The sequence below is a fragment of the Amphiprion ocellaris genome, chromosome 9 (assembly GCF_022539595.1).
Source record: "Amphiprion ocellaris isolate individual 3 ecotype Okinawa chromosome 9, ASM2253959v1, whole genome shotgun sequence".
In the NCBI taxonomy this organism is placed as follows: Eukaryota; Metazoa; Chordata; class Actinopteri; family Pomacentridae; genus Amphiprion; species Amphiprion ocellaris.
The window spans coordinates 13672149-13698824 of NC_072774.1; the positions used below are offsets into that span (position 1 = coordinate 13672149).

At 38.8% G+C, this 26676-nt stretch overlaps 1 protein-coding gene across 16 annotated transcripts in view; it reads right to left on the bottom strand.

The window, feature by feature from the left end:
- Positions 1 to 26676, bottom strand: part of syngap1b (synaptic Ras GTPase activating protein 1b) — a 183475-nt gene that overhangs the window by 105842 nt on the left and 50957 nt on the right. For all 16 annotated transcript variants that reach the window (XM_055013883.1, XM_055013875.1, XM_055013882.1 and 13 more), the window contains one exon: positions 12091 to 12196. In XM_055013883.1, the coding sequence (XP_054869858.1) occupies positions 12091 to 12196 (106 nt within the window). The remainder of the gene's footprint in view (positions 1 to 12090; positions 12197 to 26676) is intronic.

The following is a 26676-nucleotide window of genomic DNA, read 5'->3' on the forward strand; positions in this document are numbered from 1 at the left end:
AATTACACTGGTCTATATGACGCTGCAAAGACCACAAATTCATTTTTTTCTTTTCTTTATCCCTCCAACACAATAAAAAAAGCAGAATTAAGTAGTAAAATATATCAAAATGACCCTTTGTCAATTTGCCCGGATCCAATTATATTAAAAAAAGAATAAGACTTCTTGAGATAGCTCGAAATAGAGAAAAATGTATTAACTGCACTTAGAGCCTGACAGCCTGTCAGACCTTTCCAAGGACCTTAAAATCCACAGCAGCAGGCTCATTTCAGGTTGGCAGGTCTTTCTCATGTTGATGGAACAAGAGAAAAAAATGTGCAGGTTGCTATCCGAGGTAATTTCACTGCACATTAAGGTTGCGGATTTAAAGGTCAACTGTAGCAAAGTGTCCCAAATCGAGGCTGAGTTTAAAAGAATACACAACTCACTCATGTAATGAAATGAAACCAGAAATATGCAAGTAAATTCATGGTCAGAATGAAGCTTTGTGACATCAGAGTTGGGTGCACTGTCAGTTGGGATGCAGGATCAGTGGCGTTTCAATTTCATGCCTTCTCTCACACTTCACTGGTTTCATTCTAGGTGACAAGGTTGTCATCTAGATTTAATAGGCTAAATTTTGCCAATGAGTTACACTGCAGAAAAAGCAACATATATGAAAATGACAAGTGACATTCTTGTACACAAACGTGCACACATACATAAGGGACATTGGTCAACAAGTACTCAACTTAAAAACTGTGGAGCTTTGCAAGACAGCAGCAAAATTTAAGTAGATTTCTTTTTTCAATGCATTCAAATGCAGACAAGCTCACCATAGTGGAAAAAGCAGATCGAGCTGTGAAAATGGGTTGAATCACTGCTGGACTTCGATTCACATAGCTACTCAGCAAACTACAGTGCAGCCAATACTGATATTTGCTGCTTAATCCATTGTGGAAAGTAACTATTAAGTAATTATGGACTTCACTACAATTTTGAGGTACTTGTACTTTATTTGAGTATTTCAAATGTATGCTACTTTCTGCTTTCACTGGGAAATATTGTACTTTCTACTCCATCACATTTATCTGATCTGATCTTTTACATCTATCTTTTTTTAAAGATCAAAACATAAAACGCAATGAATATTAGACCAAGCTTTTAAAATGCAACACATAGTAAAAAATTCAACCTGTGGTTTCCAACCTGTTTGGTCTCCTCCAGAAATCTGTGTGGAGTCGGCATCACATTTCAGATGTCTATGAGTTAACAGCTCTACTAAATATTTATTTTTTCCCTGAAAACTTCTCACATGGTTTTATTTCAATACAAGCACAAAATCTCTGTAAAAGTTAAAGATTGGAGAAAAACAGAAATCCGATTTGTGCAACACAATTGTGCTTTTTTTTCTTCTTTCTTCTCCCATTAATCAGGTTTTGATCCATCGGATTTATCTGCTGTATAGAAAACTAAAGCGGTTTTAACCTGCAGCAGCTGCAACAATAACATGCTGCTGACACAGTGATGCATTATGATTAACACTCTTCTAATGCTATGTTTAATAATATATTTGCTACTTTGACTACACTACCTACTGACAAATATCTGTAAAACAGTGATAATTTTATCAGATTTAAATACGGTGATTCAGTGTAATTTCATGGTAACACATTGTAAAAGAACAAATTAATACTTGTAAAAATACAGATTTCTGGTGTGGACATAATTATAAGTTTTGGCCTTTTTTTTATACAGTCAATATCTAAACTTAGGCTTTTTTTCTGTGATTTCAGATGAAAGTATCTGCAATTTAATAGAACAGAGTAAGAGTAAGAGTTTATAATATTTTAATCACAAATCTTCTGTCCTTAATATGCATAATGTTTCTTTCAAATAACACTAAAATGATGATATTTTGCTGATCTAAAAACAATGACCAAAAAAAATGGAATTTCATGGTTAAGCCTCGTAAAAAAAATTGTAAAAATACAGATTTTTGATGCAGTTAACATCTAAATTATTCCCTTTCAGTGATTTTACTAGTTATTTTCTGTAATTTAAGAAAACAGAAAATTTGTAAAATAACAGAAATTCTGCAAAAAATACTGTTGAACAAACTTTCTTTTTCTTTTTTACAGTGTGCATGTTGCTGCTAAAACTTATGTACTTTTACCTCCGTAGGACTTTTCATGCATACACGTTACTTGTAAGAGAGTATTTCTACACTGCTGTGTTGGTACTTTTAACTAGCAATCTGAATATTTTCTCCACTACTGTGCTTTATGATCCTTTGGCACTGCTTTATAAATTTGGAGACAGTTCCTGAAGACAACAATGTGGCTGTAACATCATATTTTTAGATTTATTGTGCAATAAGACAGAAAAATAAGATTTGCACTTGTGGAATGTTGTATTGTGCACATTTGAAATTGAGGTTACTTCATACAGCTATCGACTTGAAACACCAGATGCTTCAACTCAGGGGCTTTGGGCAGTTTAATAGTCAGTTTCAGACCAGGCAGAGCACAAAATACTCCAACAGTTTGGGTTTCTTGACATTAGCTTAATATCTGTAGGCAGCTGTAGACAACAATCCACACACAAGTTTAGCCCACTCCTATTGCCTCACCTATTGCAACCAGAGATGATGCAATGTCCACAAAGTGTGCGACATATGCAAGTTCTTGTGCACGTTGTATTAACTCATGATGTAGCAGACATCTTACACAGCGATTGAGATATTGTGATTAGCTCAAAGCATTTATATATATGTTGGGAAACAGAAGGTAAAATTATGCACAGGCCAAGAACATTATCTGGTTACAAGTGCAATGTGGTAGTTCTAACTCTGCAACATACAAATTAATTTCATTCTGCCCTCAGTGGAATTACCCAACAATGGTAAAAAAAAACAAAAAACAAAGCACTTACAGAGGACATGAAGATTTTTGTGTTTATTTCCAAGAAGAAAAAGAAAATCGTGGCTTCAACACAGAAGCTAAAAAGTTGAGTTGTTGGGAGAAATCATCCATATTCTTTTGTCTTCATCTTCCTGAGATGACAGATTGGAATGACTCATGAAGCCTGCCTCAACACTAACAACACTGAAAAGTCTAACACCTTTGTTTTCTTATGAGATTTGTCTTTACTGTCTTTAATTTACTGTGTCATTGTTTTATCATCCTCTTTGGGGAGGCAACGCAGCCTGTGGGCCTGGTTGAGTGGGAGAGAAGAGTTGGATAATGCCAGAATTGTGGTGCATTGAGGAAACGGGGTAAAGGCCATGTTGTGAGACTTCATAAATAGGAACCAAAGATTTAGGAGGAGTTCCAAAATCTGGCATCCATGCTGGTGCTTATTATAAGGCTGCTTTTCAATACTACTATAGCATACTGAAATGATGTTGATCTGAAGGTGGATGTTCATCAATGAAGAGATGACACAGGTAGATCAAATTAAGAGTACATTTAATACGGACGAGCTCGTGATTCAAGCATCATGCGGTGGATGAATGAAGAGAGTTACAATGACTAGATCTTTATAGGTTTCAACATCTGGCATAGATTAGAATACATTGCGTGAGAAGAAGAAAGAGAGAAAGAGGGAGCCAGGAGGTCCCTAGTCCCTTTAGGTTAACCCACAGGTCAACCTGTGATGAATGATGGCTAAAGTAAACGTTTCAACATATGGTTTCATTCTGTTTAACATTCTTGAGCTAAAGAAAATATATAGAAAGCACGTATCCCAGAAAAACACATACTATCACATACTATGCCAAAAAGAAGATTTAGTATGTCCCAATGCTTAGTATGTAGTACGCTAAGAATATTTAGATGTTCTACTGCAATCAAGCTGGACTGTGCAGTATGCAGCCATTTTGGTATTCTATTCCCACAATCCTCTGCACAGTTACATCACATTCGTCATGGTATCTTGTGCGAGTATAAACACAGTTGAGCCACCAACAGTGCACAGACAGATTACAGCTCATTTTTCATTACAGACTACAATCGTCAAAGTCTAAGGTGCATTAATATTACAAAGTAGTATGTCTCAGTTGTAATGCAAACTGCACAAAACAGTAGGTATTTTGAGCAGGAAGCTGTGACATACACTTTAAGTAGAAAGAAAAGGTGACGCAGCCCGTGTCCTACACCAATCAGCCACAATATAAAAAACCTCTGACAGGTGAAGTGAATTACATTGATTATCTTGTTATATAACTGTCAGTGGGTGGGATGTATCAGGCAGCAAGTGAACAGTCAGTTCTTGACGTTAATGTGTTGAAAGGAGGAAAAATGGGCAGCATGATGATGTGAAAAACTTGGACAAGGACCAAACTGTGATGGCTAGATGACTGGGTCCGAGCATCTCTAGGTCTTCTTGGGTGCTGTAAGTGCTTAGTTCCGGCCAAAAGTGCTCCAAAGAAGGAGAACTGGTGAACCAGAAACAGGGCCATTAATGCTCACAGCTGTGCTTATGATCAAATCCCACAGTAGAGTTAGTGTAGCACAAATTGCTAAAACCTTAATGCTAGCTATGACATAGGTGTCAGAACAGACACAGCATCAGATCGGCCAGATTGCCCATATTGACCCCCATCCACCATGAAAGCACCGATAAGGGGCATATGAGCATCCGAATTGGACCGTGGAGCAATGAAAGATGGTGCCCTGCTCTTATGACCGTTGAATTTTAAATCATGTGGATAGGCAGGTGCATGTGTGTTATTCTTCTAAAGAAAAGACGGCAGCAGGAAGCGCTGTGTGAAAGGCAGGCAGGCAGGCCGGCTGAGGTAGTGCAGTTCTCTGGGTAATGACTGGCTGAGAAACTTTGGGTCCTGCATTTATGTGGATGCTTCTTTGACATCTATCTAAACTACATACATCCCTTCATGGCAGCAGTATTCCTGATGGACTCTTTTAGCAGGATAATGCTTCCTGCCAAAGGTATAATCTCTGGAAGCCCCACTTGGCAACTTCTAGGACTTTACAGATCTGCTATATTTCTGTGCCTGATGTCGCAGGACACCTTAAGAGGTCTGTCTTGGCAATACAAAGGGGACCTATACAATATTCAGCAGGCAGTTCTAATGCTGTGGCTAATTTCTGTAAATCTAAATCTTAAAAATAATCTATGAGCAGACATTTCAAAAAATAAAAACATCCTGTCCAGTGTGTCTAGAATGCAGCATTAGAGCTTCTCCACACTTACAGTATTGTATGAAGGTCACACATCATAAAGGGCACGGAAACAATTGCTTCGCCGAGCCTGCTTTATCACAATTGTCTGCTAAGCTGAGATGGCAAAAGGAATAAGTGAGATCTACAAGGACAAACTGAGGGGAATTGCCATTTGCCTCAACCGCTGTCAGTGAAAACTATTCAGCCGAAGTTCATAACCATTCAGCTTTCTAGTGCTGGCATTTTTTTTCTCTCCCTGCGGCTAAGTCATTCAGATAATAACGTTTCTCTCAGTAACGGAGCAGACGTAGATGAAGTCAATTTACAATTTGAACACAAAACATTAAAGGCCAAATTCATTAATTGGGATTATCGCATTTCATTCTCGAGAGGTTAATAAGAGAGAAGGGAGGAGAAAGTGAATGCTTTCTTTTGGTTTGTATCTAATTCAACAACATAAAGCAGCACTGCGCAGCAGCCGGAGCTGTCACTGGCCGGGCAGCTCAAATGAAATTTCATTGTATATGAAAGTGTGCAATGACCAATAAAGATAAAGATAAAATGAAATATGGAAAACTGTTCATCATATAGGAATTAGCAGGAAAATCTCTCATTTAGCTATCCTGGCCCTTTTCATACAAAAATATACTATAAAATGTAGGGAATATTTCTTTGCTCAGCTTTTTGACCAATTTGGTGGGATCATTATCAAAAGCTTTGTTTACAATATATGTTCATGCTGAAAACATGAGAATATTGGCCAACTTTATCAGATTAATAATAAACTCAGTTTGAAAAAAAAAACAGCATTGGCTGAGCTCTAATCTTAATGCTATGAAATTCACTGCATATATTAATTCTGGCTCCATGAAAAACTCAACATAACACTTAATTTCTTACATTCGGTAACTACTATCTTCTTTCATAACAGGATTATTAGTAAGTTGTTTGCAGCGACACACAAAACATAAATAACAGGAATTGTTTTTGTCTACTTAAGAAAAATCATTTCCCCCTGTCACAATCATAAAATGTTAATTAAACCCTACATTTGCATAAAATGCTTATGCTGCACTATAATTATCCAGCAAAAATAATGTCTTCATTATACATTAATTGCCTCCTCAACTCAGAAAGTACTCAGAAGTGAACAAAAAGCAAAAATGAATGTAACTGAATCACTTGATGTGCGATGACAGCCACAGAAGACAACAAAAAAGAAAAACCTGGTTAGGAATTGTGTTTGACTTATCGCAGATCAACTGTAAAGCCCAGTATCTTCCATCTGTATGTCATCACATCAAGTTTCCAGCTGGAATTGTTGTCATATGTCTCCATTCATCAATATCTTGTAAAAAATGGAGGTTTTTACTCATGTGACAAATGGTAAATCAGGTTTGACGTATCAGTGTTGTCACAAACACATTAAGGGATGATGAGCAGCTGCAATACCTGCAGTTTAATCTTCTCTGAGTACATCGAAAACGTCTGAACTGCCTGTTGTTTTTGAATCTATTGATGATGTCTTTCAATTCTGTTAAAAGGCACGACCCATTTATCATTTGAAAGAGATGAATGGAGAGATGTGTTCAATGTAAGTCCAGTTCAACACCCTAAATGAAGTGAATAGCCTAAATAAGGACAGAGAGATAAAGCAGCATGATGCTCCTCATCACCTCACCCTTTCCCTTCCAAAGTCACCGCCCTGGCATTATATGGGTCCTGTTTACAGCCCTGAAGCGATATAAATAGTTACTGTGGTCCTGTGTTGCTAAGTAAGGAGAACGTGGCTGTAATACTAATTGCTGACACTGACATTATTAGGAGCTCATTCTAAAATAAGTCCATGCATGACGGAAATGTATGGAATTTAGTCATTGTTTTATTAAAATTCCACTCCAGCCACAAACCCCTATAACATCATCTGCGTGCATCAAAGTTACATATTTTGAAATTTTTCCATGAATATAACCCCCTCCTGCCTATAAGTCTTAGATGCAACTCTGCAACATTGCAGAGAATGTGCAGATCTATGAAGTTCCTGATTCTCTCTCCAACCACAACTACACACTCGCTGCAGCTCAAGCACACCAGCTCATCTACAACCCTGTTCAAACATTGTAAAACTACTCTACTCTGCACAATGGCAAGTTACAATATCGCAGTAATATAGCCATACATGTTTGAACTGAAGAATGATGATAGAGAAAGCTCCACCCTAAAAGCTAATAGAATTTATTCTTTAGGTTTGTTGTGTATAAAACTACGGAAGTCTGAATCCATATTTTGGAGACTCTCATGAACATACTGCAGTTTTAGGGTGGAAATGCTCAGTCATGCTTATTTCGCTCATGATATGTCTTCCATCATATTAAAAACACCAGCCGTATGGCCATATGGTGTTTTTTCATATACTGGAAGACACATCATGGACATTCTAGAGGAAGCAAAAGTGTAGAATTACATTTCAGGACAGGAAGAGTTATTTTCCTGAAATACATAAATAAATATGTAATTATGACACATGAAGATGACTATTTAGGGATTTAATCAGTGACCAGAGAGGGATTTTATCGTTTTTTAGGATTAGCTATTTTAGGCTTTTCCATTAATGCATTTCATGGTGGCAGTGAAGAGAGTAAATGTGGGAAGAATAAGGGAGTGGCATGTAGCAAATGGACTCCTGATCTGAGTAAAACCAGGGACTCACTTCTGAGGACGCCGGCACGCTCATCACTTTGAAATTTTGTTATTCTTTAGTGCAACAACACTATCCTGTTTGTCAGTGCTGACCAATAACGGATTTTAAATTAAAATTGCATTTTGTCATGATGCAACCAACATATCACAAAGGCTGTAATTTAGGATATATGAAGTGTGGCTGTTAAACAATGAGACCAATGCTGGAATTCAGTTTTGCTTTATTTGAGCAGATTAAAACTTTCAAGGATTGTTTAGCTTATGTACATGGTTCAGGCTGCATGCTGTGGTTCGACTGATATAAACCCTGTCTCATTATTTAATAGTCACACCTTGTATATTTCGCAACACTCCTCGTGTGACATTTGATAGTATCTAATGTAATAATGCTGAATCACATGTTTAAAATCAATTATACAGTGAATACTGGACTGTGCTTTGACTTTAAAAAAGAGAATCAATACCAGTCTCACTTATACTTTGGGAAGTCACTGTGCTGAAATAAGATCTGGAAATCACGTACATTAAGAGCTTTTAATAGGATGCAACATTCTGACATAGAACATGCAAATTCTGTCACCTCTGAGCAGAGCCAGGTCAGCAGTTCCCTCCCTTTGGGATAAACAAAGATAACCAGCTGTGAGATTTAGCTTTATATTTAGCATACAGGCATGAGGTCATATCAGTCTCTTCATCCTTTTTGTGGCAATGAAGTTAATGAATGAATTTCCTAAAAAGCTGAAATAGTTCCTCTAATATTGAATATAAATATTCTGCATATTTATATGTCTACTAGGATGTCTTTTCCTGCTGTAATGTTCAAAGACACATGGTTTTTGTCATGCTAGACATTGCTGCACTTCTGAACATCCTTGTAAAATATTTATTTTAGCTACTGTCTCTTTAATCTGCTGATTCTTTATTTGAACGTGTACCAAACTAGCTGCTAGGTAGGTAATATGCAAATGTTTTAAGTAACGGAAGAAAAGCCTTAAATTTGAATGAGGCATTTCAGGCAAGTAAAGAGCAGCATTACTGCAAAAATTCTATGTGCACAAAAAAGCAGCAATGTAGCATGCAAAAAACGAATGTAACTGACTAGTAGAACCAGTGTGATGCTGTGTCAAATCAGCAGCAACAGCACAGCGTGCGGCTGTAGTCAGATTACACCGTAAACATGACAGAAGTAAGCTCAAATTGAACGAATGATAATCACGGTATACAATGACTTATTAAACACGCTTGGTGCACGCTAACAAATTAGTATTGCTCATGAATTTTCACCAGCTCAGAGTTCTATGTCAGGGAACTTATAAACTAGGTCATTTGGCTCCCTGTTGACTCCATCTCTAACTGTGGCCTTACAACAGTTTTTGTGCATCTGATAATTACTAACTACCTGGAGTCCAATGATCTCTTCTGGCTCTTTGGGCGTGGGCACTACAGATGGTCTGTAATGGTGTCAGTGCATTATGGCCTTTAGCATAGCAAAAAAAACCATATGTGAATGTGTTTACAATACGCTTCCACATGGGCAATATAAAGTGACATCGCTCTGTCAGCATATGTCAAAACGCAGCGGGACCATGTCAACTGATGTGTCACTGCTTGACCGCTTTAAGGTCAGATAAACATTCATATGAAAACCGAGGGAAATATTTATCCAGCTGAATCAGCACTGTCGGGCAGGAAAGAAGCGGCAGCAGCGGCAGAATCGTGGATGGAGAACGTCACAAGAGGGACCCTTAAAATAGCTGAGTGCAACGGAGAAGTGTCGGGTGAAGGCAGAGGAAGAAACTGAGCAGGACATTTGTAGAGGGCCCAGAGAGACTGAGTCAGCCAAAACAAACAGAGGAAGGCTGCTATCAGAGGGTCAGTTTCACAGGGTCCAGGGAGAATTTGAAAGGACAACACAGCCAGATAAAAGCCGAGAGGAGAGAGCAACAGAAGACACAGAAACGCTTAAAAGCATAAAGAAGACAGAAAATATAACTGAGAATAAATACTCATTCATCAGTGGCAAAGACAGACAGAGCACTCAAAAGATTATCAAGTAATCAATACATAAGTTTCATTTCAAAGCAAGATAACTGATACATCAAACCAGTGAAAGAATAGCGAGTTTGAATCTGAAAGGAAACAACTGCCTTCAGCTCTGATCAGATGGGAGCTTTTATCTCTGCTCAGATGCAGAGTGCTGCTGTGAGCGTCGCTAGTAACACAGAGTGTAATGGCTCAAAGGATACCAAGAGCTTTACATCATTTTTGTTGCTATGCAACTATCCTATTATTATGAGCAACCTAGCCTAAAGTAATACAGGTGACAGTGTTTTTGAAAATCAAAGTTGAATGAAGGATAGACACATCCAGGGCAATACCCAAAAAATGGTTGAAAGGAAAAAGATTGTTGAAAAATGTGCCATTAATCTGACAGTCTTTTTTTTCAAGTCTGTGTTGCAGCTAGAGTACAGGACTTACATTTGTATTTTGCAGTACAACAAATGAATCTTTTGTCTGTGGCGACATTTCTGCATTTGCACATCAGTAGTTGAGCTGCAAAGACTAATCAATTAGTTGTCAACAAATCATGTAATAGCCAACTATTTTTAATAATCAATCAATTGGTTTAAGTCATTTTTAAGTCAAAATCCTCTGATCCCAGCTTCTTAAATGTGAATATTTTCTGGTTTATTTTCTCCTCTCTGACAGTAAACGGAATATCTTTGGATTGTAGACAAAACAGCCTATTTTAGGCATGTACTAAAAAACAAGATAAATGGGTTAGCAAAGTATGCTGAACCTAAATCCAGAGTTTTTCCTGTCATGATGACGGCGCTCTGTAAGCCTGACTAGATCACCATGGTAACTGATTCTGCACAGCTAACATGCGCTAGATGAGATTCTGTTCAGAGTTTGGGATCTAAATTGGCTGTAACAAGTATCTCCCTTTCACTAATTATTTTCCTGGCATTACTCTGGGTGATACAGATGCTCAGCTGAGGGAATACATCATATCTACAAACCTGTTAAGCTGTACGTTAGTAATCCTATTGAATAAAGCTGTGCAGTTACAGTATCACACATTGTATGTGTTGGATAGCCTACAAGCATTCAATTTGTGATGCACAAAATGTAAAAATGTGTTTTTATGTTTGTTCTTGCCGAGTCTGTTTTTCACTGCCACTACTGCAGCTAATAGAAAACAGATTAGAAAATGGACTGGTCAATTGGAACTAATTACACAAAATATTCACTCTATATTAACTTCATATGATTTAGTGAAAAAATGTAAGTGATTTCCATATATCCTCCATTATGGAAAAGTGTCTGATCTAAATGCACTTCTTCAAAATCATGTTTAAATGAATGAAGTTTAAGAGCTGTGAGAGCTTCACCATGGGCTTTGGGACACACAGCGAGACATATTTCATAATTCGTGACATTTTGTAGGCCAAACAATAATCTCAAAAATAATTGAGAGAGAAATTAGTTGAAGCCCTGAGTAGTAAGGATGCATTTTACGAGCTGAAGAGAGAAGTCGTAGTGACAGAGATGGAGGCTATGGCAAGTATGGTGGAAAAACATAGGAAGCATTCAAGAAAAGCTTCTGATACTTCAGATACACAAGAAATTAAGCATTTAGAGGAAGGAATATTGTCTAAAAAAGAAACTGATAAGCGGCAAGTTATCAGCATGCATTAACAGTGTTTGTGTAATTTCTCTCACTGCCAGAGGGGGGAGACACAACTTCCAAACTGCAGGTTTTAAACAGAGCTTGATGACCAGATAAATACTGAAACAAGTTTTGTGATCATTCCTTCAGTTTTCTATCGTAGTTCCTAAAGATGCTTAGGTGATTTCATTGGAAGTTAGGAAAGCACCCAGACTTACTTAAATCAAGACATGAAGATGTAGTCTATTTAATGTATAATACTCTCTTTGCTACACATTCACCTTTAAAGGCAATAGAAGAGGACAGCTTGTACGAAAAAAAACAATACCCACTCGATTTGTCAAACTCTCATATTAGCTTGTTATTTGGACCACATCCCTTTCAGGTAAAATTACGTCAGAAACAAATCTCTTGAAGATCAGTGCAGAAGGAAACAAAAACTTCAATAAAAACGAAGAACTGAAATACAAAAAGACTTTCAAATGGACCTTGACTAAGATCTCTATCTGCATATTGCATAATTAAAAGCCGTTTAAAGGTTTTTCTGCTCACCCATCTCGGGATGGTGCCTTCCCTCAACAGGAACGCTGACTGTCCGCCGCAGCAGCTTGTTCCTGTGAGACTCTGAGCGCCTCTCGCGCATCAGCAAAGGGTGTACCTGCACAGGGAGAACGCAAGGTCAGTACACAAACAGACAGTTTTAAGTACTGCAACATGAAGTTCTGTACTGAATATGAACACACAAGTCCAAAAACCAAAAACTCTTTGTCCTTCTCTTTATTGGATTTGAGGAACATTACGCTAACAAATGTTGATTTAATTGGCATGGTTAACAGTTTTATGAAAACAATCTGAGATTTAAAAAGTTCAAATTAAAATTTCTCTAGTGGTAAAGGCAAACAGATGCATTATAGGCAATGGAAAGGTTTCAAAATCATGAATGAACTCACAAACCTATACTGAAAGCAATTAACTAGCTCAAATTTATCCAAGAAATATTTTAAAGGTAAATGTGGATTCAGACACAACCCACAGGCTAGTAGCTGCATCATAGAATGCTTTTAAAATGCTTTTAATTGTCATCATAAACACACAATGTACAACAAAATTAAAGATGATCTGTTAGCTAATTGAAGTGTTAGCTAATTGTTCAGCAAAGGAAAATGAGGAAATGTCTTATCTGGAGACAAAGATAGATTTTTTAAAAAACATAGTATATCCTCCACAGCTGTACGATACATTACATCTGGAGGAACTGAAAACTGAAAGCAAAAAGAAAAAAATAAAATAAAATAAACCACATTTCACAGTGGCGCCATATTTGGCCCCACAGTCCCCGAATTCATAAAAGTGAGACTTGAGGGGAAATGAATGGGAGAATGTGCTGCACTAATCAGAAACACTGGTCCTTCTGAAACATCACAGTTAACCTCAGAAAGATATAGCACATACTGTCAAGTGCAGAGCTATAAATCTTGGCTCAACACCAAAGTGTGTTGACAGTGGGCCCAAGAACACTAAGAACTAAGCAAAGACATAAAAAGCGACTACAGGCATTCATGATGAATTTTCTCTCAAAAAACACAGTCGTGCACCGATAGGTGAAAGCTGATCTGTTCTAATAAGTTGCATTAGTATGGTGGACTTAATAAACTGGGAGCATGTTGCGTTTTAGCCTCATTTAGCTGATTGATTTTATGGCCTGCAACTTTTGCTGGTAAAAAACGGCTTTATTTGTGTTCAGCGAGTACGTCCAAGTAAAACCACTTTGTCCCACCCGCTCATTACCAAACTGCACGGCATAATAGCACGTTAAAGAGTTGATGGAGACAGACAAAGCTATTATAGTAGACAAAAACAACCTAAATTGCTGATAATAAGGACTGTTGAGTACCTTATTAGATATGTCTGTACATCTAATGTAATTTAGTTGAACAGCTCCAGTACATATTCTGTCATTATGATGCTTATAATGGACATTTTTTTGTTAAAGCTCTCCAAGAGCTGTTAATTAATCTGTAAGTTTATTACTGAGGTTGTAGCCAGAGTTGTAATGGACTGCATTACACTGAAATGTGTTTCTGTTTAGGTGAAATGTTAGAGGCACATCTCAGTAAAATCATCACTGCAAACTACAGTCCCAATAACAAACACGCAGTTAAATAAATCTGATCATTATTTAATTTGTAAAAGCAGAATGTATAGCTGAGCTGTTGCATACAAGACTACCTTTGTTTTGTACCTGATATAGTGAGTGCAGAATGTGTACTTTTGGATGTGTTTTTTTAGGTTTTTCTGCACCCAAGTGGCCCAAAACATGCACCACTGCAGCTTTAACAAATTTATTTAAAATTGCAGTAGGCAGAACTCTGGAAAAGGCAAAACTAAATAAAATAATGAAACATTTTTACAATATACAGTCTTTTTTCCACTTGACGAGCACGCGCATCAAACATGCAAAGATAGCCAAATGTTCATTTGGGTCTGAGGAGGTGCAGAAGCCCAGCTAGTGACAGATTCAGTAAATCCCACAGGTGCACGACCAGACTGAAATCTCTGGTTAATTTGGAGGCCAAGTTCACACACTGAACTCTTTGGTATGCTCCTTAAGCCATTCCTGAATGACGGTTGCAGTGTAGTTTGTAGTGCAGGGAGCATTATCCTGCTGAAAAAGGCCACTGACATCATGCAACATCGCTGAAGGGGATATACGTGGTCTATAGCAATGCTTAGGTAGGTGGTACATGTCAAAGTAACATCTACATGTATATAGGACCCAAGGTCCCCAAGGACAACATTGCTAAAGGCTCACCTACTTCACACAGTGCATCCTACTACCATCTGTTTCCCAGGTAAACGACACACGGGCACCCTGACATGTAATATTGAAGAATATTTTATCCATCGGACCAGATCACCTTTCTGTATTTCTTGATAGTTCAGTTCTGACACTCACACGACCATTGTAGGTGCTTTCTGTGGTGGACAGGGGTCAGCATGGCCATTCTGAGCAGTCTACAGCAATGCTTCCCCTTGAGATGTATTATATCTTCTGTGGGATTAGACCCTACTGGCCAGCCTTTGTAGCACATGTGCATAAAAAACTCCTGAGCAGCTCACTGGTTGTCCGTCTTTGGACCACAGTTGGTTGGTATGGACCACTTCATAAGATCTGCTGTTCTGGAAATGTTCTGATTCAGTCACCAAGCCATCACAGTTTGGTCGTTGTCACAGTGGATCATATCTGTTTTGCTGCTTTTAACTCTCCAACTGCAAGAGCTGACTGTTCACTTGCTCCCTAATACATCTCAGCCCTTGACAGTTGCCACTGTAACAAGATAATCAATGTTATCCTCTTCACCTGTCAGTGGTTTTAGTGTTGTGGCTGATTGGTTGTAGTCTTTTGAATGTGAATTACAACCTCTGTCTTCTCTGTATACTGACTGACATAAAATCAAGGATTCTGTGCAGCCTTGTTTGTGCCCTGATACAATACGTGTGTGCTTTTAAGAGTGTCCTACTGAGACTAGTGACTGCGATTGCAACATCGGGACATAAAAGAGCTTGTGTGAACACTGAGAGTCAGTGTCAGAAGGTGGTACTAACTGCAGAGAGCAGTGCAGGATAGTGCAGCCTGGGGGGCTTTGGTGCGATGCCAGCAACAGTGAAGGACACTGGCAGGTCACACTGAGCCATATGTCCCACAAGACAGCAGAGTGCCACTCATTCTAAAGGAGCTCTGTTCAGATAAAAGAACGCCGGAGTGAGTGTGTGTGTGTTTTTGTGTGTGGGAGTCGCCAGCGTTTGCACATAAACTACTATTTGGTGCTGATGTGTGTCCATCAAAGCAAGGGCACATAAAATTTTAATGGAGACAGTGCTCAACATCAAGCAGCTAATATTCCCCACTACTACTGTATGGCTGCATCACATCGGACAGATGAACACACACACACACACACACTCGCACATAAATGCACATCTACTGCAATAATCCAGTTAGAGGAGCCAAGCAGAAGATGCTTCACATCACAGCATCAGGATTCTGTTTATGAATCTCTTTATCCAACTTAATCAGGTACAAGCATCATAAATCAACAGCCGATGCAATTACTCTCTACTCACCGACTTGTGCAAGCAAAGTGCACAAAACTCCATTGTAATGCAGGGCCTTCTTGGAGCTAACATATTGCTTGATGTGATGAAAATACAAGTACAACCTCCTTGATGAAAAATATGTTAAGAAGCATCTATTCTTTATGAGTCCAGTGAGCGAACGTACAGAGTATGTACAGTATGTTAATTCACTGCACTCCCTTTTGTTGGGGAAATGAGAGATTTGGCCATTTATCAAGATTTTAGTCTTGATAGTGTTGGTCCAACATACTGACCTTGATGGTAATCACTGGATTGATTACAGTGAAATGTGCTTCAGACGTTCATTTTTACACTGAAAAAGAATCTCAGACACACTGCAGACTTACAATGAGCTCCAATAAAAGGCCAAATTCAACACTTTGAATTCTGACAACTTTAAAACAAATAACTAAATTCCCATCTCCCTTTGCTGTACTGACAATAAAGTTAGTGTAGCATGCTGCTCTCTGAAATGTTAGGTAGCATGCTGAGACAATGCCCCCAACATCAATAGACCTTTTTCACAGCAGACATTTTGACATCTCATAGCAGGAATAACCCATGATGATAGCTGTACTCCATTTAAGCTGTATTACTGGTATTTTGCATGCTGGCTCACAGAAATAGCTTCTTGGAACTAGAACTCAGCCATTGGTAATGTTATTAATTAAAGTCAAAATGTCTGCTGTGCTATTACCTCTGACAGCTACAGAGGGATGTGACAACGTGCACAAAGTTACTGTACCAATTTCAGTTTTAAAGGCACAATTTGTGCTCCACACAAACAAAAGACCAAATTGCATCTGAGAAATATATGCAGGAGGTAAAATAGACTGGGACATCTTAGTCATGTTTGTATATAATTGTTTTAACATTTTTCATTGTAATGTAAATATATCGCATTGAATGCTGTCCTGTTTGTCTTGTTTGCACTAGAAGCTCACTAGCTGGGCTGCAACCAATAAATAGCTTCACTGTTGAAATCAATTAGTTGGTTGTTGAATATGTCTTATTGTGTCCACAACTCAAAGATATTCAGTTTACCATTACAGAGGAGGAATTCAACCAGAAATCTGCAAATTTAAGAAGATGGACTCAGGGAATTTGTACTTTCTTTTCTGAAAAAGACACTCAACCCAACTGATTGATTACTAAAATGGTTGGGGATCAAATTAATAGTTGACAAGTAATCAATTGAATAATGGAGCTCTAGTCATCAATTTAAGCTTTTTTTGTGATTGAATTAAGTCAAACACATTTCCTGCAGGGCTGCACAGTGGCTTGGTGGTTAGCACTTTCGCCTTGCAGCTAGAAAATCCCTGGTTCGTGTCCTGGCCTGGATAGGTGCCATAAAACAAGTTAGGTCTGCAAGGTTCTCACAGACGTTTCACGTGCACAAAAATCAATAACAAACTAAAGAAAAGACAAAAAGCATAACACTGGCTCCTTAATACAAAACAAAATGTACCTACAAATTACACATACAGCTGGCCACTTGGTTCAGGTTAAACAGTTTCATCATATCACCTAACCCTAGAAAGAATTTCCCTCATAACAGAGTGACATTACTAGACACTCTGCTTCAATCTAAATTCAAGCCTTCTTAACACATTCTGCTTCAATTTAAATCCAAGTCCTGTCAGTGCACACAGCTTTTCTCTAACGCTCTTTTAATTCTCTCCACCAGATTAATGTAGGAAACAGCAGCAGCAGAGGCTGGCCGAGCACTCTGTTCAACTAATTGAATATGCCTTAGTGCCAATGAGTCCCAGTAAACCTGAATTAACCTCACATTTAACCAGCTGTACTTTGATCAGCAACGCAAAAAAAGCCATAGCTTCAAATTGCAGCTTTGTGCTATCACATTGCTTTACAGTGTTTCTAAATATATGTGATAAGCGAAGTGGTTTCATAACGCCTGACTGAGCGCTGTGCAGCTCTGACTCCATGAAAGAGGAATCAGGAGGGGCCTATGGAGGAGTAGCAGCCTCATACGGCAGGTAATCTCACTGAATGGTTTTGCAGTTATTGAAGGGATAGCTGTGATTTTCAGCAGGGTTAAAGTGATGCTTCTCTCTGTCCACATTTTCAGCTGTTGCCATGGAATCCAGAGGAGACAAATGGGCTGTGCTCACTTTTATCTACAGTATGAGTTGTGAGAAGGTTACAAAGTGCTTGTTTGGTAAGCGGAGGCATAGGTTTCTGCTTTATACATACAGATCAAAACCTGTGACTCTTTCTCTGGATTCTACAGGTGCGGGGTGCAAACATGCATTTCACAACATTAGCTGCACACAAATAGCTACAATCACCTTCAATCCAGGAGTCTTAAATTCTTGACTAACCATAAATGTCAGCACTACCCAATTACGAGAGACTAAATATGGTAATTTTCCTCAGTCACATCCACTTGAATGAGAACAAGCCCACTCATTCTCTCTGCTGCCCTGTGCAATTCATCACTGACAACTTGACTCATGGAAAAGACCCAGAATACCTTTCTAGCCCACCCTGACACTGCAGCCCACCAATAAGCTTCCCACCACTGCTTCCATCAGGGGGAAAACACCTGGAGGCTATTTTTTCTCTGCATGTGGCAGGACTTGATTTTTCCGTGGCACAAGAAGCTAGCAGGCCTGCAGTCAGCGTCCACAGAGAGACAGCAATAAACTCGCACACTGATTTTTAACTACTTATAGTGATGTACTTAAATCCTAAACACAAAATGAATGGAACTATTTGACTTAGAGCCCACATAGCATTGGTAAAACAAAATACAGCCTGGTATGGTTTCACCTAGAAACTGCAATATCTGTTACCCTCACTTCACAGAACAAACCACATGCTAACCAATCTTACAGTAAGCTTGAAATAAACTATTGTGTTTATATGTGTCAATGCTCAAAGGCAGGGCAGCAGGTCTGCCATGGCAGAGAGGGGCAAGATGCAGTAATTCAGTTACTCCTTAGAGGCATCCATACAGTTTCACTCAATGGTGCGCACAAAAAGTATAGAAGTAGTTCAGTTCAGTTGAGTTCAGTTTTGGCATGTGTTGTCTTCAAACACCTGGACAATCGCTGCATGAAGTGGGCATGCTTGCTGAATTGTAGTATCTGCACAAATAATGTGGGAAGCAGCTCCTCTAATGTTGGAAAAGTATTTTTGGATAGCGATTCAGATCATTTTAGATGATCCAACAACCATTTGTTCGAACTCTATTGACAATTTGTCTTACTGGTTGTGTGGCTAACCACGCAAGGTTTATAAAGAAAGTGGTGTTGTATGAAAGACCATTCAAATCAAAATGAATCTAAAGCGCAAATCTATGTAGTAGGGCTGTGGTGTTCATGTGGACAAGTGGATTGGTTAGTGAATATGCTCTCATCTGACTAAATTCTCCTGATCAGACGAAGAAGCGCTACATACTTCAAACTAATTGACACTATTTTAAAAGTGACCCAATTTACCAAAAAGTCGAGTGTAATTTTGCGGTATGTCGCTGTGATATATTCCTCTATAGTTTTCCACTTGGATAACCAGTGTATATCATTCTATTTTCAGAATCATAGGAAAATGGGCAGGTGGTACGTGGTCTATTCCAAGTCTGTCATTTTATTTTTACGTGTAAAATAACCAGGTTCAAAGACTGAATGTGGTTCAAATACTAGCTTTTTATGTTTACTTAGAATTCATTTAGACTAATAAAGCCAGCAGGTAGAATGCAGTCAGTGGCCTATTTAGTTCTTTTAGAGATAACATATAGATTTTTTTTTTCTCTTTGATGCATCAACTAGTTTGAGTGGGAACAATTTACTTCTGCAAAGATTGTTTAACTTAGGCATTTAGACAGTACAAAATAAACAGAAGTTTAATACAATCAGTAGGAGTGCAACAAATGTGAGGCATAGATCAACTGTTGGATCAGCCAAAGGTCAAAGACACAATAATTGTTGTAGTCAACTGCTTTGACTATGCCCAGTTCATGTAACAACACAAGTACTTTACCTCTTTTCCACTGAAACTTTGCATCAAGAATCAGTGAGTTCCTTTCCAAGGCAGAGTTATTCCAATGTTTTCAGTCCCATTTGTTCTCTCTGTTGGTTGGTCTAAAAGCAGGATTACAAAAAACTACCAGGTACATGATACAAATCACTCCTCTTTAAAATTGCGAGATTGGCAATAGACACTGGCAGACAACTGCACTCTCCAACTGTTCTTGTACTTACTTAAAAAAATAACAGTTGCAGTAAAACTGTATTTTGCTTTATGGTGGTGTAGGTTATATATAATTCATGTTTGCCAAAATGGGGGTGAGGATCCCTTTGGAGCATAGATTAACTATGATACGTTGACTACTCAACTAAAGGTTTCATGAATATACAGAAATCTTTTCAGATACCTTGAAATTTATTGATGTGACATAAGCTTAGACAAACAGTGTTACTAAATCATGGATCATTTTCTGGGAACTACAAATGTCCAACTGTGGCCAGTACTTGGAAGATATTTTGTTGGATGGGGGAAGAGAACAGACGGATCAGAGTCTTAGCACGGCAATAAAAGCTGTGCCGAAATGCATCTACTGGCATTTTACAAAATTCTACCATTATCACAAGATGTTGTAGCTTCACCAATGGGGTGGTCATAGAACATGTTGTGTTACTGTAGCTACAGCAAAGCATGACAGCAGAATGTCTTGCTGTAAACTGACACGGTAGATTAATCTTTTCAGTATTATAGTCTTCAACAATTCTGCACACTTCCAATTCTCTGCTTAAAGTAGACCCCTCTTAAAGTGCAACACCTGATCACAAAATAGGTCCAAAGTGTAAGAATATCTGAGTCAGATACTTCATTTCAAGTTCTAGACAATGTTGACACTACAGTAGCAGCGTAGCAATCAATATCATCCAATCTGAAATGTAAACTGTATTCCTGATGGATTTTAACAACTATGACGACTGTTGAAATGGGCACAACATGAAATCGATCCACTTTTGATTACAATTAAAAAAGAACGTGTTCCTTGAGTTTCAGTTAGATGCTAACAACTGCATCATGCTGGTTCTTGGCATCAGTTAAAGAGGCTGGATAGAGGGACGCTGGTGCTGGAGGAGAGAGGGAAGAAACGAGGGCCATTGAAGTGAAGGGAGGAGGGTGTTTTTGTTCAGCTTGGCAGGTTGAGTTGAGCGATGCTGCAGGCTGGCTTGCCCATATGTCACTACTGCTTCCTCAGGCCCAGCTGTGAGGAGCAAGGGAATATGGTGGGACATGTATGAGTGTGTGCGCAAGAAAGTGAAATACAGAGAAGTGAGGGAGTGTGTTAGTGCGTGTGTGACTACAAGAAATAGAGTGTGTAATGTGTGAAAACTGCAATCCATTATTTCTTAACAGGGCGGTAATCAAACACTGCAAGCTGTCTAACACCAGTTCGAACACAAAGGCACAAACACAAGAACCTGCAATAACAAAAACCTGGCCATGCATCTGCACAAAGACAGAAATAAATTTCACCTCAGCATTAAAACACACCCATTCCTGTGCAACACGACAGGCAGCTGAGACGGCCAAAAACTCGATTGTCCTTCGGACCATCAGTAATGTCCTTTCACAGACAGATGTTCCTCCTCCTGCTGACCTCAAGTACTGGCTTAAAACACATAATTACACATGCACAATACCCACCCACACACACACACACACACACATACACACACACATACACACTCACACACAGTGGATAAGCCAACAGGACTGACATTTTGACCATTCACCAACCAGTGACTGATTTTTGCTGTTATTTGAATTTCCAAATAATTTCATTGTCATGGTGCTGTACATGTGATACATAGCATTGGTATTTCAAGAAAAGCAGAGCTATTGGCTATAATAAAACAACACTGGATCTTATTGCTTTGATTAAAAAAAAGGCTGAAACTGTTTCATAATCCTCAGTTTCATATCACACATTTTTTTTTTTTAAAGATAGAAAATAGCGTATTATCTTAAATTGACGTAGAAACACAGTTAATGTGAACATAAGTCAATGTTGTATCCCAAAAAAAATTGTCTGTTTACTTTGAGGAGACATATTTTATGCTGGACAACATTTGTAAATTTTTTACTTAACCTTTATTGAACAAGAAATTCCACTGAGATTAAACATTTTTCTACTCTGTATGACAGCCATTTAAATGTAACAGTATACGACAGAAAATGACACAAGCAAGAAGGCAGTTTACCCAGCACTGCTCATAAATAAAAATATACCAGTTGAAATGATGTTGATCTGAAGGTGGATGTTCATCAATGAAGAGATGACACAGGTAGATCAAATTAAGAGTACATTTAATACGGACGAGCTCGTGATTCAAGCATCATGCGGTGGATGAATGAAGAGAGTTACAATGACTAGATCTTTATAGGTTTCAACATCTGGCATAGATTAGAATACATTGCGTGAGAAGAAGAAAGAGAGAAAGAGGGAGCCAGGAGGTCCCTAGTCCCTTTAGGTTAACCCACAGGTCAACCTGTGATGAATGATGGCTAAAGTAAACGTTTCAACATATGGTTTCATTCTGTGTAACATTCTTGAGCTAAAGAAAATATATAGAAAGCACGTATCCCAGAAAAACACATACTATCACCAGTGCTGCTGTCTCCTTGGGCTTAAGGAAGGCCAAGAAACCAGATATAATGTAATGAGGCCTGCAACTGCTGAAAGGCAGTCTGGAGCTCATAAACAGCGTCACTCAGAGAAGATGCAATTGAATTGTGTCATCTGCATAAAAATGTGCTTCAGATGGGGCTGGACTTGTCATCCTGGAAATCCAGAAAATAGACTGGAGGCTTTAAAATGTGGTAAAAGGGTCACAATTTAACCCAAACTATGACACTAAACCTAACCACGTAGTTGTGTTGCCTAAGCCTAACCAACCAGCGAGTTAAAGGTCCACGATAAGTCTTGCTACAGATTTTTTCATTCTGAAGCTTTCCTGACCATGTCTCAGCTTTCAGGGAGAAAATGAGTTTCTTTGGGTTAACATAAGCAGAAAAATCCCATTCAACTGAAACTGTGACTGTGCTTTTTTGGAAACATTATCCCGGCAAAATTTGTAGTGAGAAAGAGCACTGAGAGAGATGAAATGAAAACAACGATCAAACTTGTAAGCTAGACCATAAAATGAGTCCTTAAAATGTAAATGCTAATTAAATGGGTCTATTATGTGCATTTGTAGATGCTGCAAGTCCACAGGAAAATTCCGAGCCACCCGTAAGTCTCTGAATCCCACAGAGTAAGACCAGGCCAATTGTTCTTAATAAAAATGATGAATGGCAGGGGATTGCTTTTAAGGTCATCAGGATCTGGCAGTTGCTCCTGGTAAGTTGGCAGGAGACAAATTAGGCCTAGTTTTCCTCTTTCTCTAGGTGCCTCCAAGATATTTAAGGAAAAAAAACTGTATACTAGCCAGACGGATCATCGAATTAATCAAAACGCTCAGATAAAAGTCATTTAAACCCGTGTATGTACAGGATGACCTTTTGAGAAATGTTTTATTTCTGAGTGAGTGACAATTTTTCTTTAAATGGCATGGAATAGTTACTCAAATACCAAGACTTTCTTGTGAACATCGTCTCAGGGGTTCAGGTTGGCCATCTTACTAAAAGAATCAACCTTTCTCTTCTCTTGTACGAGTCACTGCCCACCTACATTTATTACATAATTAGTCCCTCTAACTCCCACACGACAGCCACCTGAACATGTTCTCCAGGGTCATAAGCAAACATGTTATCTACCTCTGAGCTGCTCTTCAAGTAGTAGGACAACAGGAACTGCAAGCTACAGCCAACAAGATGCTGCGGATTGTTTGCAGACATTTTCAAATTCACCATCAAAGCTGCAACAGGGGCAGACATGCTCTACAATCGTACATATTTTGAATTGCTACAGTGCTCCTTTTCTGTGTCTTATTGTGTTGATATTTCCAAACCTCTTCAAATTCTTGCAGACTGAACAAAGCTGGTGCCCCCCATCGGGTTTTCTTACGTAACACTGACACAGTTGGGGAAGCGAAGCCCAGACACATGACTTGGGGGACAGGGCACTGGTGCGTGGCAATGGTATATGAAACTCTGTCACCTCAGATTAATGTGAGATGAGAGGAGGAGGAGAAGGAGGAGGTGGTGGAGGAGGAGAGGATGGCAGGCAGCCATCACTGTCAGCCCTTTCACTCCCCCTGCAGGAAGAAGTGCGAGCAGTCTGCTGAGATGTGCAGCAGTGAGGAAAATGGGAGTGAAAGGAGTGAATACCAACAGCTCAGTCTCACAGTTCAGCAAAGTAGTCGGAGAAACGGCATTTCGAGGAAATTCTCATCATTGCATTCACTATTTCTTTGCAAATCACATTATCTCAAGTGGTCCAGTTAGTGCTTCATTAACCCTTGCCAAATTTCTTACACTGCAGCAAATGTCTTTAAATGCATGAGATGTTAGAATGAGTAAAATATGATCCAGTTATACACTGATTCATGTTATTATCAGTTAATCTGCAGATTATTTCTGATAATTTTAAGTTTTGTTGGCACCAACAGAGCATCCCAAATTACAAAGCAGGGCAGCAAATCCTCATCTTTGATGGTGCCAGCAAATGTCTGGCCATTTTGAGTGAAAAACTAATATTATCACTATTATTATACTTAGACTGACTTGTTTACCTGACTGACAGCTGCTGGATCATTGGGAGGCATTTCGGAATTTGGGCTTTGATAAATGCAGTAAATCAATTACTAAAAAAGCTATAATTGTCTCTAGATTGACTATGATCAAATTACATCATTTATCAGCGCCAGGAATTGTAATATCAGACAGAATTGTCAAATTTTCAACTAAACTGTGTGATAGAAGGTTCTATAAGGAAATCTAACTAAATCTAACCTTAAAATTAGATTTCATCAAAATCACTTTATCCAACATGCAAAACTCCACCACTTGGTTCAGGTCCTGTAACATTATCATTAGTGACTCAGCTTCTACTAACATTGTCATAACACAAATTCTGTAATTATTTGGCTGAACTGCAGGCTGTGTTTTAGCAGAGAGGAGACAACAAGAGATTTAGAGAAAAATAAAAACCTATTTGATCAATGAAATAAATGCATTGTGGCTCTAAAACCGTACACAGAGGAGAAAGTTGACAGCAAATTGTTCAGGAAATAAAAATAAAATTAGCACGGTGAATTATCTTTTTAGAATTGATGTGTTTAGTGTAGACATCTCCAAATGTAAGCATTAAAATATGTAGTCTGTGGATCCACTTTTTTCCAGCATTTGTGACTTCTGTGGACACTTGGAAAAATGTTGTGTATACTGTTTCTAGGTTGTTGTTTTTTTCTCAAATAATAGAAAACCCAAAGAAATAAACTTTACCCTTTAAAAAAATGATTCATGGCATTCTAACTGTGTTGTATTCCACAACAGACATTTTTCAGTTCTCTCCATGATTGTGCTGTTTCCACAGAGGTGCAGGATTTTATATTGCACTGAAAAATGTGCGCAGTCCACAGTGAGGAAAAATGTGACAGAAGCAAAAAATGCCCAGAAACTAGTACTAGGTACTAAATATAAAAACGCAATGACATATGAACCATTTGTAAGGCAAAGAAAAGAGCATGCAACCTATATCACAATGAATGATCCCTGAATACATTTGTAATATCTATAATTCTATAATCCTACATTTCTGAAGCGCTGATTCAACTCTATGTAACTTTTCTGCCTTGTATTCCTTTGTACCACTAAAATATTCTTCTAATCCTAACATGATCACAGAGACGGAGTAACACTAATTGACATTTTGTGCTGCTTCAGGCTGCATAGTTACTTGTTTTCTAAGTAGCACAGCTCCATTTTTCTTGCTTAGAATGCACTGGAAAGAATTTTCTACCAATCACTCACAGAAGCTCAGAGGAGATAGCATACAAGTCACATTGGCTTGCGAGTACTGAATGACAATTTACGAGGAAAAAAAAACAAAAACGCAAATGAGGGCCCTGTAATTATAGGCGTCATGTTTTGCCTTGTCATTTATAATTTCACAGGCGTTTTTTTGAACTTTCAAGGGTATTTTGCCGTGGATACACAATGTCAAAATGTGCCACTCAGACAACACATCTTGTCAGTGTATCTATTATCCTTGGCAATTAAAATGAGCCAAGGGTGTTGACATGTCAGAGAGGGTGTAATCCCATTCTATCCCTATGAAGTGACTGCACTCCATTACCGGGAAACAGTTCAATGAACCAAACACACCAGGAGTCAAGAGCTACACAGGCACACAACTAACACAAATTTCCATAGTGACACATTTTAGGCACAACAGTGGAGTCCTGTCCCCCGGAGCGACACCTCGGCTCTCCGGGAGGACGTCCTTTCTGCATCCTTCTGATGGCCGTCATTCATAAAACAAAAAAAAAGAGAAAATAAATATGAAGGCGCAAGTGAATGGAGCTGTGTGGAGAACAGAGACAGGTGGCCTGTGGGAGAGCCAAAGACTCCTGCCAGTCACCCCGGAGAGAGGCAGGCAGGAGGGAGGGAGGCAGAGTGGGCGAGTGGATGAGGAGAAATGGTGAGAGCAGGAAAGAGGAAGAAACTGTGAAGGAAAGATGGAGCAGAGGGTAGAAAATGGAGAGGAAGTGTGGTAGCAACGAACGCGGATACGGAGGAAGAAAGGCAGAGTAGGAGGGGAGATAGATGGGATGGAACAACAGACAGATTAGATAACGAAGAGAGATAGCAGGAAACGGGAGAAGGGGGGGAGAGGACAGAAGAAAAGGTAAGAGTGATGGATCCATGGAGGGGATTAATGTGAGGTTTGAGCCTGGAGGAGTCAGAGATACAAGGGAGAGCAGGAACTGTGCAGGCGATGATGAGCTAAGACGCCGAGCATATAAGCAAACATAAAATCAGAGAGGTGAAAGGTGTGTGTTCAAGATGATATCAAAA